Source organism: Chelonoidis abingdonii, chromosome 24, assembly GCF_003597395.2.
Source record: "Chelonoidis abingdonii isolate Lonesome George chromosome 24, CheloAbing_2.0, whole genome shotgun sequence".
In the NCBI taxonomy this organism is placed as follows: domain Eukaryota; kingdom Metazoa; phylum Chordata; order Testudines; family Testudinidae; genus Chelonoidis; species Chelonoidis abingdonii.
This window is the reverse complement of record NC_133792.1, coordinates 13,452,776-13,469,967: the sequence shown is the minus strand read 5'-3', so window position 1 is coordinate 13,469,967 and position 17,192 is coordinate 13,452,776. Positions and strand designations below refer to the sequence as shown.

At 42.3% G+C, this 17,192-nt stretch overlaps 1 protein-coding gene across 1 annotated transcript in view; it reads right to left on the bottom strand.

Moving 5' to 3' along the window:
- Window positions 1-17,176, bottom strand: part of GLE1 (GLE1 RNA export mediator) — a 24,518-nt gene extending 7,342 nt beyond the window's left edge. Inside the window, exons 1-14 of the mRNA XM_032797652.2 lie at window positions 17,057-17,176; window positions 15,895-16,122; window positions 14,058-14,183; window positions 13,600-13,748; window positions 11,757-11,817; window positions 8,816-9,070; window positions 7,459-7,687; window positions 6,710-6,828; window positions 5,340-5,409; window positions 4,808-4,950; window positions 3,655-3,845; window positions 2,178-2,307; window positions 1,612-1,716; window positions 41-181 (exon numbers count right to left, since the gene is read on the bottom strand). Of these exons, the coding sequence (XP_032653543.2) occupies window positions 41-181; window positions 1,612-1,716; window positions 2,178-2,307; window positions 3,655-3,845; window positions 4,808-4,950; window positions 5,340-5,409; window positions 6,710-6,828; window positions 7,459-7,687; window positions 8,816-9,070; window positions 11,757-11,817; window positions 13,600-13,748; window positions 14,058-14,183; window positions 15,895-16,122; window positions 17,057-17,155 (2,046 nt within the window). The 5' untranslated portion in view covers window positions 17,156-17,176. The remainder of the gene's footprint in view (window positions 1-40; window positions 182-1,611; window positions 1,717-2,177; window positions 2,308-3,654; window positions 3,846-4,807; window positions 4,951-5,339; window positions 5,410-6,709; window positions 6,829-7,458; window positions 7,688-8,815; window positions 9,071-11,756; window positions 11,818-13,599; window positions 13,749-14,057; window positions 14,184-15,894; window positions 16,123-17,056) is intronic.
- Between the last annotated feature and the right edge of the window lie 16 nt (window positions 17,177-17,192).

Below are 17,192 nucleotides of genomic sequence, written 5' to 3'. Positions count from 1 at the left end.
TGTGTGTGTGTGTGTGTGTGTGTGTGTGTGTGTGTGTGTGTGTGTGTGTGTGTGTGTGTGTGTGTGTGTGTGTGTGTGTGTGTGTGTGTGTGTCATACCTGTGAAAATAGTCTTCTCTGATAAGTAGCAGCATCTTCCAGAACTGGACCTGGTAGTGTTTCATAAGCGCATTGCCACACACCTGGTACACAAAACCATAAGGGTAACAGAGATCAGATTTCAGAACTGGCCCTTGTAATTGAGCAAGGATTCTTTACAAATTTGTATGATACAAACTCCTCAAGAACTTAGGCAGTATAGTGTGAACAATGCTGGCCATCTGCATCTTGAATCACACTCCAGAAATTCATCTGGATTGCCACAGAACAAGAGAAGTGTCCAAATCCATTAGAACCCAAAAAGAAACATCTCAGTTTCTACAGTGTCAGGGAATGAAGTGCCCATCACCAGTGACAATTTCTGCAAGCATTTACCCCAATTTGCAGAGTTTTGTTCTCTATTATATTCGTTAATATTCCTGTATTTTAATGCCATACATTTCAGGTTAAGGAAGCTCAGCACATTCTCTTTCCCACCCCATCATCATCATCAATACTACCTTGTTTCTCTTCATTCACCCATGTACAGTCCATGATGTCACCTTTGAGATCTACTTCCTGTTAACATCTCCCCAAATAATTCTCTTCCTTACCCATTTTGCCAATCCATTCACTAGTCATGTCCCACTTTGACTATTATAGCAGCTTTTCAGCTCTCCCTATGGAGCCCATTCAAAATGGAACTATCAAGACCACAGTTTTTTGCCCGCTGTCACTGTCTTGGATCTTTATGGTAGCTTCCACCTTTTTCTGCATGAAGTTCTCTGCTCCGCTTTCAAGGCTCTACAGACTTCTGCCCTTATCTACAGAACTCCTTCTCTTGCTGTCTGTGCTCCAGCCATGCTTCTTTACTGGCCTCAACCTGGTCTTCACCCATTACCAGTTTGGTGCTTTATTTACGTAGCTTCATATCCTAGGACCAGTCTCTCAAATAATGCACACCAAGCTCTCTCCTTTTTTTGCTGTAAAAGCCCACCTGTTCTGTGAAGCAATTTAGTTAGGATGGCCATATGGCATAAAACGTTCTGCATTGTATTGTACCAGCCAGTTCCAGGACTAATTAGTTTGGGCTTGCCAAGTATATGAAGAATAAAAATAAGGAATTAAAAATATTGATGAGCTTTATGTGAACTGCCTCAGCTGCTGAGGGACCAAGTGTAATAAAAAGCCAAACACTGCACTGTGGGAGTCCAGCTTTTTAAACAGACAAAACTGAAATTGTATCACTGAGGGAATTAAGGACTGCATCTAGCAAGGGTCTCTGATAATACACATAAGCCTCCTTTCAAGAGTGTACGGAGGGGTAGAGGAGGGGTGACACTTGGGCCATTTATAAAAAACAGTCATGGCTTCAGACAGCAGCATCTGAACATGCTAATCTTATATAGTAATGTCACCACTGTGTCTGATAGCACATTATTGATGAGACGACCTAGGGCCAGACTTTTAGCCTAGTTGCTCATCCAATTTATTTATTTTGCTAGTGAGGCTCATGCCAGTTCACATCACTTACCTCTAAGAAATCAAAGAGAAGCGTAGCTGTCACATCAGAGAGAGGCTCCATGTTCAACATTTGAGCCAGCCAGCGCCATCCATGGCCCAGCCCATGAGGGTGACTCTAAAGGAACAAGAAAGCTACTCACTGCATGATTGATAATCTTGCAAAATATTGTCACCAAAAACATTACTAGATTTTTCTCCAGTTCCACTTGCTCTCCAAGGGACAGTTATTTTGGGACAGTACTTTGTGCATTTTCAGAACATTTTCTGATCAAGAGACCATTATAAACATGCAGACAAACTATTACTTTGTACTTTTAAAGGAATTTTTAAGAACAATTCCAAGACATACTATGTAAAAGATAATTCATCAAAAGTTGGAACTGTTTTAAATTAGTCAATTTAAAAAAAAATCAGGTTGACAGTCCCTTTAAACATCACTTATCTCTATTCACAATGATGTGGTTTAAAACTGATTCAGACAGAGTTTAAACCAATTTTAAATCAGTTTAGTCCACGTTGTTCCTATCCCAAGAGCTAGTGTTGTAATATAACGTTTTTAAAGAGCTATTTACATACCACTTGTTTGTTTCCATAAGGCCACCGTAGTTGAATGATAGCAGCATAAAGACGGATCATTCCAGACATCCGTTTAAGAAAATTATCCTGCTGCTCTATCTTGGAATCCTTAACTTGATAACCAAGTATCCTGTGTGTTAGAAGAAAGACATTCTAATATTAATACATCAAACCAGATTAATTGAAAAACATATATCCCTTCACCAGCAAAATAAATAAAAAGTTGGATAAGCAACTATGCTAAAAGTCTGCCCTTAGGTCCGCTCATAAGTAAGGTGCTATAAGATACAGCAGTGACAACTGAAAGTTTGAACAGCGTGAAGGGGCATAGGAATGTTTAGCATATCTGGCACATAAATACCCTGCAAAGCTGGTTACAACAGTACCATGCAAATGCTTATCACTTTCACAGACATTGTAAGTCAGAAGCAGGCAGCATTATCTCCCATAAATGTAAACAAACTTGTTTGTCTTAGCACTTGACTGAACAAGAAGCAGGACTGAGTGGACTTGTGGGCTCTGAAGTTATACATTGTTTTGTTTTTGAGTGCAGTTATGTAACCAAAAAAATAAAAAAATAAAAAAAAAATCTACATTTAGAAACTGCACTTTCACAACAAAGAAACTGCACTACAGTACTTGTATGAGGTGAACTGAAAAATACTATTTCTTTTGTTTATGTTTACAGTGCAAACATTTATAATAAAAAATAATATACCCTTTGATTTCAATTACAACACAGAATACAATAGATATGAAAATGTAGAAAAAACATCCACAATATTTAATACATTTCTATTGGTATTCTATTGTTTAACAGTACGATTAAACTGATTAATCGTAATTAATTTTTTGAGTTAATCATGTGAGTTAACTGCAACTGACAACCCTAAAAAATACTATTTCTTTTGTTTCTAATTTATAGTGCAAATATTTGTAATAAAAAATATAAAGTGATCACTATATGCTTTGTATTCTATGTTGAAATTGAAATCAATGTTTTAAAAATGTAGAAAACATCCAAAAATATTTAAATAAATGGGATTCTATTAGCAGTGCGATTAAGACTGTGATTAATCATGATTTTTTTTAATCTCATGATTAATCATGATTCATTTTTTTAAAATTGTTTGACAGCCCTGGTTGAAACACTATTTTGGGGGAGTGGAGGTATTTTAGTGGCCATAGCATCCACTTAAACAGCAGACAAACCAGTGACACTGCTTCTAGACATGCCTGATCTCAGATTTTCAAGTAATGGCAAACATAAGTATAAAGCAATAAGGTTCTATTAATCTATCTTTGGATTCTGTACTGGACACCTCAAAACTAGATCAGTAAATTATTCTTTGAGGAAGGGAGTGAGGGCAAATGAGGGTTAATGTAAGAAAACATGTTATTTCTTCAATTTTTCCACCAGCCACTAATCTCAGCCCTTACAGAGCTCCAAAGAAGCCTGTTTATATGGAGAAGTTACCTCTGATACTCTTCTATGGGAGTCCCCTCCTTGAACGCAGGATAAAATGGTACAGAGTAGGGGCACTTTTTGTGCAGGTGAGCTAAAATGAAGTCTCCCACCCTGGGGTGTAATTCCCAGATTCCTGAAGCCACCACAGCAATTGGGAAAGCTGCCTCGTGGTGAGAAGCCACTTCCTCCTCTCCTTGTTTCTGAAAACATTTCAAGTTAATGCTCAACAAAGACAACATTTTCATTTAATTTTTTAAGTTTACATGTATCCTTTACTGAAGGCTCCTAATGCTTCTATACATTCCATGGAGATGCAGCTACCAATATGGGAGGACAATACAATCCACATGTCCTTGCCAGAGAGAGACAGAGGCCCATAAACCCTTCTTCTCCGGATAAAGAAAACGAGTAAGTGATTAGAGGCGGTATTTACAAAAGCCTGTAGTTAAGGTTACACAAGTATTTTCATTCTAAAGAACCATTTTTAGATGCTTATAATTTAACCAAGTTTCACCCTTTGAGCTAGAATTCTGCACATTTGTGATCAGCACAAAAGCAAGGGTTATTGATATATTTAAATCTTCAGCAAATGCAGTTTGAGAATAGAGAGCAGAAAAAACACTCCCTATATATTAAAAAAAAAAAAAAAAAAAAAAAAAAAGCAGCTTAATTTGAACAGCTATAGCCCCTCAAAAGGAAGTGTTGGAAACTTGGCAAGGGCACAGTCCCTAGATTGCGGATGTGTGTTTCAGTGCCCCAGTGAATTGTTTCAAATTTTGCCACGTTTAAAGGTTTTCAATAGTGTATTTTGAGCACATGCATAGGTTTGTGTTATATGATATGCTAAATATCACCTTGCATTCCACTCGTACTGCACACACCTCTGTTAAAAAGAAAGGATGTGTCGGGAGTAAGTTGAGGAGCCAAAGGGGCCTTGCCTCCTTCCATAAGATATGAGCAAGTGCCTAAAGAAGAAAGGCTCCTCTTTTCCCTGGGCCAAAAAATATATCCCCCTTTTTTCTAATCAGTGCGAGCATAGCCTGGCAGTTGATAAGTTCCTAAGAGTTTTGTTTTCTATAGTTAAAGAGACAGGTCAGCATCCCAGAAAAGCTCCAGAATCTTGGGCTACCCTCACCACCCCAATAAGACAATGTGTCCTCACCACAAATTTCTCCGCCAGTTTGTAATAAACAAAATCCAGACCCTGTGGATGTTGAGTCACTGACACAGTTCGTCCTCCAGACTGAACAGACTTTCCAGAGAGAAGGTTATTGATTTTGTCAAATATCTCTCTTAGCTGAGAGCCTGTGAATATATCATCAATAGAGCATGGAGAGACAGAATATTAGGAAGTTGCCAACTAGCAAGTTTCAACCAAACCACATCAGCCTCAGTAAAGCTAGGACCAGATTCTGAAGGGAGCAGGTAAGAGTTCTCAGGCCCCCATTCACTGATATTTCTAAATCTGGGCACTAGAACTGAATTGTGATAAAAATCAATAAGATCCCTCCCAATGGTGGAAAATACCCTCCCAACTGCAAGGTAAAGTTCAGATAGCAAAGATCGGGACTCCTTGCACGTTAGCTCTCCAATGTAATAGCAATAGCAGAGATACAGGGCAAGCTCAGTGTTCCCCTCAGATATTTAGAGGTTAACAGCATCTTAGCTGGGATTGTTCTCAGCATTTTCCTGACCTGCTATGGAAGAAATCTGGCTCACAGGGATGCTGGCTGCTTTCTGGAGATCCATTCTGATATGCTTCACCTGTAGAAGATTGTAAAAATCACTTCAGACAAGAAACCTGATCAAGCCCAAAGAGGCAGATCATCACAGGGAAGACGCTTCTCATGAGTGGCCCAATCCTACAAGAATCCACTCAGCGATAACTCCCACTGATTTTAATAAGAGTTAAGAATCCTTACACACAAAGGAGGCATTCAGGTCCTTACAGGAGTGGGGCCCAAAATGCTGATCAAGCTCTACCCCAGGAACACATAACAGAGGATGAACATTGAACAGCTTCAGACTAATAAACGAAGAACTCCTTTTGAGACAGCAACATGCCAGTCTCCTACACAAAAAAGTTTTAATGCCTTATGGAGTCTCCTTGAAGATGAAAGGAAGAATGTAATTAGGACTTGATCACATATCAGTCTGCCACAGTCATTGCTGTGCATCTTGAAAAGCCTGAGCATGAAATATCTGATTTTCCAAGATAGAAAACAAGTGTATGTGATGCATTGGGAGGACTGGATCAAGTCTAGTGTCTAGGTTTTGCTCCATTACACTATTTTTTAATTGGAAATTGGACAGGTGCTCAGGCCTTAAGGCAGCCAGAACTTTTCCTGCAGTATTTAAAAAAAAGTACTATAACTGAGAAGTGTTAATAAAAATAAATTCCTGTGAAAGCACAGTAGCTGCTGCTTAACATTTTACTGTCTCAAGGTTTCAGCTTCATTGAAACCTAAAACCTTCATTGAATCAATGTAATTTGTCAGTACTCCTACCACACCTGAAGTTGTTATAATCCATTAGGGAATATTGCTTGCTGTGGAAATTTACAACTTACATATGTGATGTGAGAGGCACAAGTTTAAAAAAGACCAACTATTTTCTCACCAGGAATGAGAGAAGAGATGCAGGAACAGGGTTGTTTAAAGGAATGGTTTTCAAAGTCTTTTGTGGCATTAACTACTGTTTAAGGACTTACTGGCAGCCCCAACTCCAAGTTATTTGCTTTTTTGGGTTTAAGCCAGATCACAATATACACAGGCCAAAAATCTGCTTTATGGCAGACTTTCAAAATTTTTTACTCGCCCTCTTAAAGAAAGGGATTATTTTTGACAGGTGAATAAAGCATTTATTCTTTCATCATAATCTTGTTAAAAGGTGGATGAGTAGGTTTTGCATGTGGACTGGTAAGTTTTCAGGACTATTCTGAAGGCTGCTTTACATCCCACTCAAGATAAGTATTAGACAGAAGACCGGTAGAAAACAGCAGAGGGAAGGAGAGAGAGGGTTTTCCTAACAATATTGATCATTTGGATTTGTAAAGTAGCCATACCTGATTGTCTTTGCAGTCAGTCAGTCCACTAAAGGAAGCAACACACTGGTCAGAGGCATCCTGCAATTGCTGGTACCACTGCATTGTGCTCTCCTCTGCCTTAACCTGAAGTCCTAATACTAGATAAGAAAAGCAATCACATGAAAATAACTATTACCACAACGAAGACATCAGAAATTCTAATGGCCTACAAAAATTGCTAAGACTCAGACGTTCTGAGCAGCTATTGTTCTTCACAACCAAATTTAGAAAATCAATTATACCTGACTAAGGCTTTGCAAATTGTACAAAAGTCCACCCTTTGAAGACTGATAGCTCCTGTGCCTGGATTTTTTGAACTTCAATTACAGACAAACAGTAAGCAACTCTAGAGGCCTTTCTGGATGCATGTGGTAGCAAGAGTGAGGCATTAGAAATGGCTCCCTTTAATAATCCATGCATGTAACCCAGCACACATTGTCCCACAAGGTTCTCCCCTACTCTATTAACAGTTTGTGTCCCTCCTGTCCCAGCATGATGTGTATTGTCCAAAAATGACTGGTTTTGCTTCAGTTTACATAACCAGTTTATGAAACATCAGTGTCAATGAAGCTTTCTGCCAGCAATCCCATACCCACAAGAGCTCTGCTTGACCTGAAGCTTATCCATGGTGATGCTCCCCCAGCCTGTGCATTTCTGAACCAGTGTTTAGCCTGGCAGCCCAGTGCAGTTCAGTAAAGTAAGGTAGGTCTCACTGGTGCTGGACCTACCTTCCTTCTGCTCTTTTCCCCGTGGATGTTGTGCAGGGACTGGAGTCTGGGTCTTCATCTGCTCTTGTTTCTGTAACTCCTTCTGCCTCTCTCTCTCCTCTTCTTCATCCCGCTTCCTTTTCTCTTCCAAAGCTGTGGCAATTTCTTGTTGCATGCTAGATATTAACCCTCGCATTTCCTGCAGTGCTCGCTCAGTGTTGGCTACATCTACCTGAGTAGGGAAACCTCTCTACCAGGAAACAAGAAAAAGGCAAATTAAAGTTCCCCCTACCAAAAGCCCAACTGAGGCAGGCTGCTCCCAGAATAGCACCTAGATACTTTGTGTAGAAACTGTGAATCTAACACATATGCTGTTTACTATCCCCAATGTGCAATGGCAGCACCATTCTACTGGAAAACCCAGACTGCCTCCTCCAGAACCAGTGATTAATTCACAACACCAGTCAAGAGAAGCAAGTTCGCTGCCTTTAGTCACTTCCTGGTACACAAGAGACAAGGAAGAATTTCTGCCTCCTATACTTTGTACACCAATTACTGAAGACTTCTACTTACACTGCTACAGTCAAGCTCTAGAAACAGAAAGGGATCCACTGCGAAGCAGCAAAATAAGTGGCATTAGTTTAACACCATCTTACTTATTATAACTAAGGAAAAATAACCACCTTTGCAAACCCAACACAGACACAGAATCTAGTGATCGGGCCAGACAAGACTCTCAATACATTAGTTCCATTAACAGGGTTGGGTAGCACAACAAAAAGGGATCATGCTAGAGAAGCAAGTCCATATAGTCTGAATATCCATTTCCCTTTAACCCCACTGGGAAGAGGGCTATTTCAAATGCCAGCTAAAGCTGAAGTTACAAGACATTTATGACAGACTGGAATTGAGAACTAGCCCAGCCCATGTCAAATTTTAGAAGTGTGTCATTGGTTTACTCTGTCTCCCACCTTTCATATAGAGAAGAGTAGTTTTGTGAGAAAACCTAGATGCTATAGGAAAGCCTGTGAATGCTGGAACGTACTAAACACTGTGCATCATTTAATCTCAAACAATTGTTTGACCACCCATTACGGTTCTAGCATGGTCTCAGGAAAGAGATATCTAACATTAACATTTTACAGTATATTTCACATCAAGTATCGCTTCTCCAGTAAAAATCCCCATAAATTTAAATACGCCTTTTTCAAGGGAGCATCTAAAGTGAGTTGAAAAAAAGATTCTCTTTCTTTCAAGAACTGCATCTACAAGCTCTTCTATGGCAACAACATCTCAAAGTGCCTCTCAACTAGCTGACTTAGTGTCTCCTTTCAAGGAATGACAAGCTAACTTCAAAGGAAACCTAGAAGCTCATTACCTCACTAGTGGTGCGAATGAGCCCTGACACAAGCCCGCAGATCTGGTTGCCACGGTTACTGAACCCTGAGAGATCTATCCTTGGCAAGTCTTTATGTCTGTAGTTGGGGTCAATCTGTTGGTTAAGCTGCAGCACCTCTTCCTGGATGGAATAGAGGCGACGCAACCTTTCCTGGCCTTCTTCCTTGCGCAGACGCTCCAACTCCTCCTGACGCTGACGCTGCTGTTCTGCTTCACGAAGTTTCAGGTTTAAAATCTGGAGAAAGGAGGGAGTGACAGGGTAAAGCTAAGCTACCTAGATAAAGCTTTTCTCACAACACTACCTACACAGTTCCTGCATGCTACCCACAAGCAAAGATGCTCAGGAAAATCTGGTTAAAAACTACATTCCAGTCACCCTACTCCTCTTGCTGGCCCTGGTTTCAATCCCCACTGCAAAATTCTACAGAACCTTTAACGGCATGAGCCAAATTACAGCATACTAGTGCTGTTACCATAGGACTCAACGTTTCTGGAGGCAACAACAGTCTCAAGGAGAGTTTGAAGAATTCAGTCCAAATATACTCCCTAACTAGAAAGAAAGGTTTTAGCAACATCCAAAAGGACGGACAAATCCTGCCTGCCCATAATATACATTGACTGCTGCAGAGCAATACAGGTTGGGACACGACAGTTGCAGCTGGTATCTCACACTGTTTGGCAACAAAGCGAACAGAAGCACACACAAAAAGCAAAAGCACAGTCATCTTCCTGATCATCAGCCCTGAGTTTCACAAATCAAACTGCAGGTAAAGTTATCAGTACTGCAGCTGGGTAGGAAATGGTTTTCCTATCCTGAAGGCTGGGGGGGAGGTGGGAGAGATGTAAAAAGTTTTTCCCTTGCACGTCAGGATGAAATAGAGACCTTTCAGATTTTTTTTTGTAGAAAATTGGAGAGACCCACCACAGAATAGCTAATAGCTCAGTGGTTAGGTCTCCCTCATCCCAGGTGAGTTACCTAACCACCAGGCTCTTTGCTATTGTGGAGTGGGTCTCTCTCAACCTCTCCTGTTGGAGCTGTTCCACTTTGTATAAAATATTCATTGGCCAGAGAGAGAGACTGAAACTGATTCAGTAACCTAGTGGTTAGACCACTCATCTGCAATGTGGGGGAGACAGGGACTGGAATCTGAATCCCTAACCACTGGGCTAACAAGTCAGTCAGACAGACTTTCCCTATGCCTCTCTCCTACCTGCACCTCAAAAGTCTTCCCAATGAAAGTTTCACTGAACTTTCCTGAAAAAAGTTTCAGTTCTGACAAATCAACATTTCCAACAAAAAGTTTTATTGAAAAATTCCCCACCAGCTCTGAGGCTGCTTTGGAGCACTGGTCTGAAATCAAGAATATGAAACTGAGTAAGGACAAGTGCATAGTATTTCACTTAGGAAGGAAAAAATCAACTGTACAACTACAAAATGGGTAATAATTAGCTAGGCAGTGGTACTGCAGAAGAGGATCTGGAAGTTACAGTGGATCACAAATTGAATATGAGTTAACAATGTGATGCAGTTGTGAAAAAGGCTAATATAATTCTGGGGTGTATTAACAGAAGCCTCATACATAAGACACAAGAGGTAATTGTCCTGCTGTACTCTGCACTGGTGAGGCGTCAGCTGGAGCGCTGTGTCCAGTTCTGAGAACCACACGTTAAGAAATATTTGGAAAAACTGAAGAGAGTCCAAAGGAGAGTAAAAAAAAATGCAAAAAAGGTTTACAAAATCTGACCTGCGAGAAAAGGTTAAAAAAAACTTGGTCATATTTAGTCTTGAGAAAAGAAGGCTGAGTTAAGTTAAGGATGGTTATAAAGAGGATAGTGAACAATTGTTCACCTCCACTGAAGGTGGGACAAGTAGTAATGGGCTTAATCTCTAGCAAGGAAGATGTAGATTATATATTAGGATTTTTTTATTATTATTATTATTTTTTAAGTATAAGGATAGTTTAAGTACTGGAATAGGCTTCCAAGGGAGGCTGCAGAATCCTCATCACTGGAGGTTTTTCAGAACAGGTTGGATAAACACCTGTCAGGGATAGTCTTAGGTATACTTGGTCTTTCCTCATTGCAAGATGATTTATCGAGGTCCCTTCCAGTCTTTTTATTTTATAATTGGAGATATACCCATCTCCTAGAACTGGAAGGGACCTCGAAAGGTCATCAAGTCCAGCCCCCTGCCTTCACTAGCAGGACCAAGTACTGATTTTTGCCCCAGATCCCTAAGTGGCCCCCTCAAGGATTGAGCCACAACCTGGGTTTAGCAGGCCAATGCTCAAGCCACTGAGCTCTCCCCCCCACCACATTCCTACATTTCTATTATTTATTTTACTTTAAATGGTTTAAATGGATTATCGTAAATTCAAGCCATAAAATAGTAGTAATTTCAATTTTAAATCTATTGATTTTTAAAAAGAATTTTTAAAAAAAAAATCTGATCAGGACACACGAGAATAGTACACTTCTCTGTTTATACATTGAACTGAAAGGTTTACTACCACAGAACAAAAGTGAAGGGTGCACAACATCCTGACAAGTTGGGTTACAATGCCTCAGTGGCTATGAACACTGTCTTGAATAGTTATATATGAAGGGCTAAAGCCCTGGTCCATCTGAGGTCAGTAGCAAACTACCTTTCATTTCAACTATGATTCAGACATGAGTGAAATATAACTGCTTCTATTCCTGCAATATAGCGGAATGTCCTTAATGATGAACGTTTCACTGGAATATCTGCATTCCCATGGGGGTGTAGCAAGTACGTGGGGCAGCACTGCAAAGTACATTTTTACTCTACATACGTGTTATGCTAGGCATCACTAAAGCAGTTAAATTTGTGCAAGTCCTAGCTTCCAAACACAGGCCAACCACCCTTCCTTGTAATAGCATTACCCTTCCTAAGCTCAGACCTTTGCTCTGTGTCGATGTTCCTCTTTCAACTTCTCCTGCTGACCCTGGGCCTCCCTGGAGCTGAAATACAAGCAGAAGAAAATGAAGGACCGTTCTGTTCTTCGAAGGGCTTTGAAGGATTCCCCACCCTCTTCCCCAAGACATGTTCCAGATGAAGTACAGTCTATGGAGACACGAGAGAAGCTATTTTAAAACTGGTTTAAAGGAGAACTCCATCAGATGCACTCTCTTCATCCACTTACTGAAAGATGGAACCACCTGAAAACCACCTTGAAAGATAAATATCAGTAGGACAGTAAATGCAAAGATGCTGCATATGAGATTTTCAAGCATAAGTCACGGAAGTATCAACCCCAGAGTCCCGACAAAATTCCAAAAGGTGAATCACGCTCTCCATTCTTGAAGTATCAATTAGATACAATCGTCTTCACTTCCTGTCTTGAACTACTGTGTACTGTTACACAGATGTCTCTTAACACCTCAAAGTTCCTATTTAGTTTGTATAGGGTCCTATGGAAAAAAATAGTAGGTGAATCTGTAATTAAAGACTATCATAACGCATATCCACAAGGGGTCCAAATTAAGGCATTTTCTAACTTTTGAGTGCTTTACTTTGCAACCTTAATCTTGTGTGTGAGCATGAGAGAGATTTCCTAGGTTTTAAAAAACAGTTAACTGAAAAAACATGTGGCTCATCAGCAGGGCTGGAACCTTCAGATCCACTGCAATGACCTCTGCCACTTGATCTTACAGTAACTGACAGCGAATAACCATCTACTATTCTTATTTGAACCAGCACTGGAGGGGGATGAGACATTCTGCCAGCACATTTCACAGATATTTGCTGATGGAAGAGAAACAGTGAGATTCAGGAATTTTGGGTTCCATTCAGGGTGGATTGAAATCTTAAGCACAAGACAGACCCCTGGTATGGAAAACTTCATGCTAAACAGCTAAAGCTTCACAAAGTTAAAGCAATTGAAAATAGCATCTTAGAATGTTCAGTATTGGGCAGCCTTAATAATAGGTAGCGCTACCAGCTCAGCCTCCAATAGAGAATACTTGTATCAATAGACAGTGAGTCAACTTTATACTTTAATACCCATATGTAAGGCAGCAAGTGACTTCGATGCACTTAAATTCTAAACCATAACATTACATTAAGTTTTCTTTACTTGTAAAAGCCATGTGCACATTTGTTTGAGCGTACGATCACAAACGATAGCCTCTTGATGTATGATATTCAAGAAGACATACAAAAACATCTATTGGGTACCAATTCATTCACAAACCTCAACAGAAAGTAGCTCTATTTTAATAGGGTTACAGATCCAAGAATCAGACCTCTCAATTTAGTCAGTCTCCAACAACACAAGTTAGTTGTTGCATTTCTAAGAGGCAGGACCGGTGCTAGGGTTTCTGGCGCACTAGGCGCTGGGACATTTTGCCGCCCGGTACGCGGGTCTCGCGGTTCCCTGACCCCAGGCGGGGGGGTGGCAGCAGCTCACTGACTGGGGGGGGCGGGGGGAACGACACCTTGGCTGCCGGGTCGCGGCGGTGGCTCACTGACCAGGGCGGGAGGGGGCGCCCTGGGCTGCCGGGCTGCGGCTCGCTGACCTCAGGGGCACACTGACCGGCGGCGCCCTGACCCGGGGGACATCTTGGGCTGCCGGCGGCAGGCAGCTGCTGCCTCCAGCAGCTCAGCCCCTCCAGCTGCAGCGGCTGCAACCATTTAAAAAATTTTTTGGGGGCACCACTTTTTGGCGCCCCAGGCAACCGCCTAGTTGGCCTAAATGGTTGCACCGGCCCTGCTAAGAGGTCACATGATAGAACTACCCTTACCTCTTCTCCATCACTTCCTGCAGGTCCTGGTATTCCTGGTGCTGTTTTAATTCCTTCAGCTCATCAAAGCGTTTCAGCTGCTCACTCGCCATGTCAGAAACCGCCCTCACCACCTGCTCTTGTTGCTCCTGCCGCTGCCTGAGCCCCTCCTGCAGATTGCAAGGAGAGAGGAAGAGCCATTCACATACACTATGCATTTTGAACACAGCCCCTGCTGACTTCTAATGAAGGGATTTCACATAAACAGCCCCACCAGAGACTTTGACAGAGATAGGAACTGCGCTACAGTAATCACTGGGATCTGCATACAAGATAATGCAAGTGAAGCAGCACAAACTAGGCCAAGATAACCCCTAAATTAAAATATGTTTATGGTTATCTGCTTGTCCCACTAGTTTTGGTGGAACATCGTCACATTTGACTACATAGTACCCCAGTGATTCAACATGCCTTGTTACCTTTCCTTTCAACCTATGGACCTCCTCGTACATCCATATGCAGCCTTCCACTTCTGTAACTTTAGATGGTAGAACCATAAGATGGACTTCATGGTCTGTCTCCAGCAGACTAAGATCTTCATTGCCCTGTATGGACAGCAGAACAACCCAAGTAGTGACAGATTAGGTCACCAAGTTATGCAGGAAACTAGGTACACTGACAATCTTTCTTTAGAAAATAGCACGCACCAGAAGAGATAAAGGAGTCAAAGCAGACTAGTGCCTATCTACGGTTCTTATACAGCTCCCATCTCCACAGTACTTGAGGGCGTGACTATCTTTAATGTATTTATCCTCACAACACCCTGTGAGGCAGGGAAATATTATTCCCATTTTGCAGATGGGGAACTGAGGCACAGAGAGATTAAGTGACTTGCTCAAGGTTGCATAGGAAGTCTGTGGTGGAACAGGGAATTGTATCCAGGTCATTAAGTTTCCTGTGTCTCTTGTATTTTAGCTTTAGATAAAGGAAAGTGATGATGGATCTTCAAACTATTCATTATTCTATAACTTTCATCAACGAAACTAAATAGCACAAATTTAATCTTGCCTTACACAATCTCTCCAAAACCTCTTGCCCTCTTCATTGCAGAACTTGAGAAATTCAGCATTATTTTTGGGGCAAGGAGACCAAAACTGAATGCAATACTCAAGGCAAAACCATGTTAGTGATTTATACACACACATATTGGTATTAAAATGCCAACTATCACGCTTTTAGCAAATAATGGCTGCTATCCATTAAGTACAAAACAACAGTGAACTGTCCATAACAAGATCTTCCCTATGTCTTCCCCCCACCCCTAAGTCTCTAAATTAGCTAGCACCTCGCCAAATGCATGCAAAACTCAAATTCATTCCCCGGATGTGAATTACTTTGCAGATATCTGTTTTAAGTGGCAGCTGATATTTTAGATGCCTGAATATCAAGTCTGAAATGCTCTAAAAAGATGTAGATTATGTTGCTATGTTGGTTAAAGGTCTGCAAATCTATCACCTTTTCTTGAGTTATAAATATTTAGCTATTAAACAGGCCCTGGGAAACCCCACTTATAGCCTTCTTGTACCTAGAGAAATCATCACTTACACTCATGTTGCTTTCTAACACTAAGCAGTTTTTAAATCATGGTAGAACTTCACCAGACACTCAGATCCATGTGGCATTGCTCAAGATGGCTTCCTTAGCAAGTTCTTTCATAATTCTACCAGCAGCTGCAAAAATCTCTTAACTCAATTTAACTGTTAAGAAATTAAGACTTTTGTTCTATAAGAAAAGCCAATATGCACGGTCTCTTTTTGCCACCCCATTCTACATATTGTCTTCAAAACCTAGCTGAGAATTGTCCTATTTCCTCTCCACTCTACCTTGTAACAGGGGCCTAACAGCTGTAAGCAACTTGGAAGGACTTTGGAGACCAAGCAGGAGAAAGCACAATAAGTACCTATTAATTTTCATGAAAAGCCTAGATTTACCCCATAGTCATCCTTCCTCCATATTACTACGTCTCACAGTGACAGCCTGGAGAGCTCTTATAGTCCAGCTAATGTTTTTACACTGCCAAATGGAGTCTGCATCTGGCCCAGTAGGAGACGTTATTGAAGAGAGATGTCATTCACCATTCCTACTCACTATTTCCCAGTCAACCTATCCAAGAAGCTGAATACATTCACTGCCAGAACAAATTAACACTATAGTACTAGTAGACTATTGGATCATCCTTGATCAGGCAGATTAAGGCTACAGACCACGATGCTCTTCCCTAGCTGCTTATATATGGGTTATTAGTTAACTAGCTACCTTTGTTTCACTGGGTGCTGCAGATGAAAGTGGTGAGGAGCCCAGCTGGCCGACAGAAGTGGTCTTTGCAAGGGAGGGCAGCTGGTCATCTGTATAGGAAATTGATTCACTGGGTGTTGGACTTCGGGAGAGAGGTGTTTCCTGTAGAGACTGGGAGATCACTCGATCCAGCACCCAGCCAGAGTAGGATGACAACTTGGGAGGGGACTTGCATCCTTCCAAAATATCCTGGAGAGAAAAAGAATTTCTTCTATGAGCATGTAAAATATCAAAGTAATGCACAAAACACAACAGTTTAACTTTAAGGAAAAAAAGCAGATCTTGAAAAAGCTCTGAGCAGGTCTCATTCACAAGGCTTCATTGTGCAGATACCAATGTTACATCATATTATTGTGCCAGCCTCGATACCCCATTTGTCCTCTTCTCCTACAAACTTCTCCGTGCTTATTTCCTTGCTGCCCCCTCTGCATGGAATGCCCTTCTTGAGCTGGCCCACACAGTCACTTACCCTCTCCTCACTTAAATCTCTCCATAGGATCCACATCTTCGATATTATGCCTACAAGAAGCCAGCTAAGTGTAGGTCTACACTAGAAATGCTGCAGCTGCACCGCTACAGTGTAGAGAGACTACAGTGACAGAAGGCATTATCCTGTTACTGCAGTTAATCCACCTCTTTGAGAGAGGGTATAAGTCGCGGGGGGGGGTCCCCAAGCAGGGCTGGCCGGGAGCGGGTGCAGCCCCCCCCGTGTATTTGTGTGGGGGGGGGGTGGTACCCGAGCAGGGCTGGCCGGGAGCGGGTGTAGCCCCCCCCATGTATTTGTGGGGGGGGTACCCGAGCAGGGCTGGCCGGGAGCGGGTGTAGCCCCCCCCGCCATGTATTTGTGGGGGGGGTCCCCAGGCAGGGCTGGCCGGGAGCGGGTGCAGCCCCCCCGTGTATTTGTGGGGGGGTCCCCAAGCAGGGCTGGCCGGGAGCGGGTGCAGCCCCCCCCGCCATGTATTTGTGGGGGGGTCCCCAAGCAGGGCTGGCCGGGAGCGGGTGCAGCCCCCCCCGCCATGTATTTGTGGGGGGGTCCCCAAGCAGGGCTGGCCGGGAGCGGGTGTAGCCCCCCCCCATATGTCTGTGTGGGGGTCCCCGCAGCGCTCCCCCGCTCCGCACTCACCTCACCCCGCAGCAGCCAGTCCCGCGAGTAGCTCAGCTGCCCCTTGCTGGAGCCCTTCAGCGCCTCCAGGGTCTCCCAGCGATACCGCTCCGACGGCATCTCGACCCCGCCCAGGGCTCACCGCCGCGCATGACCG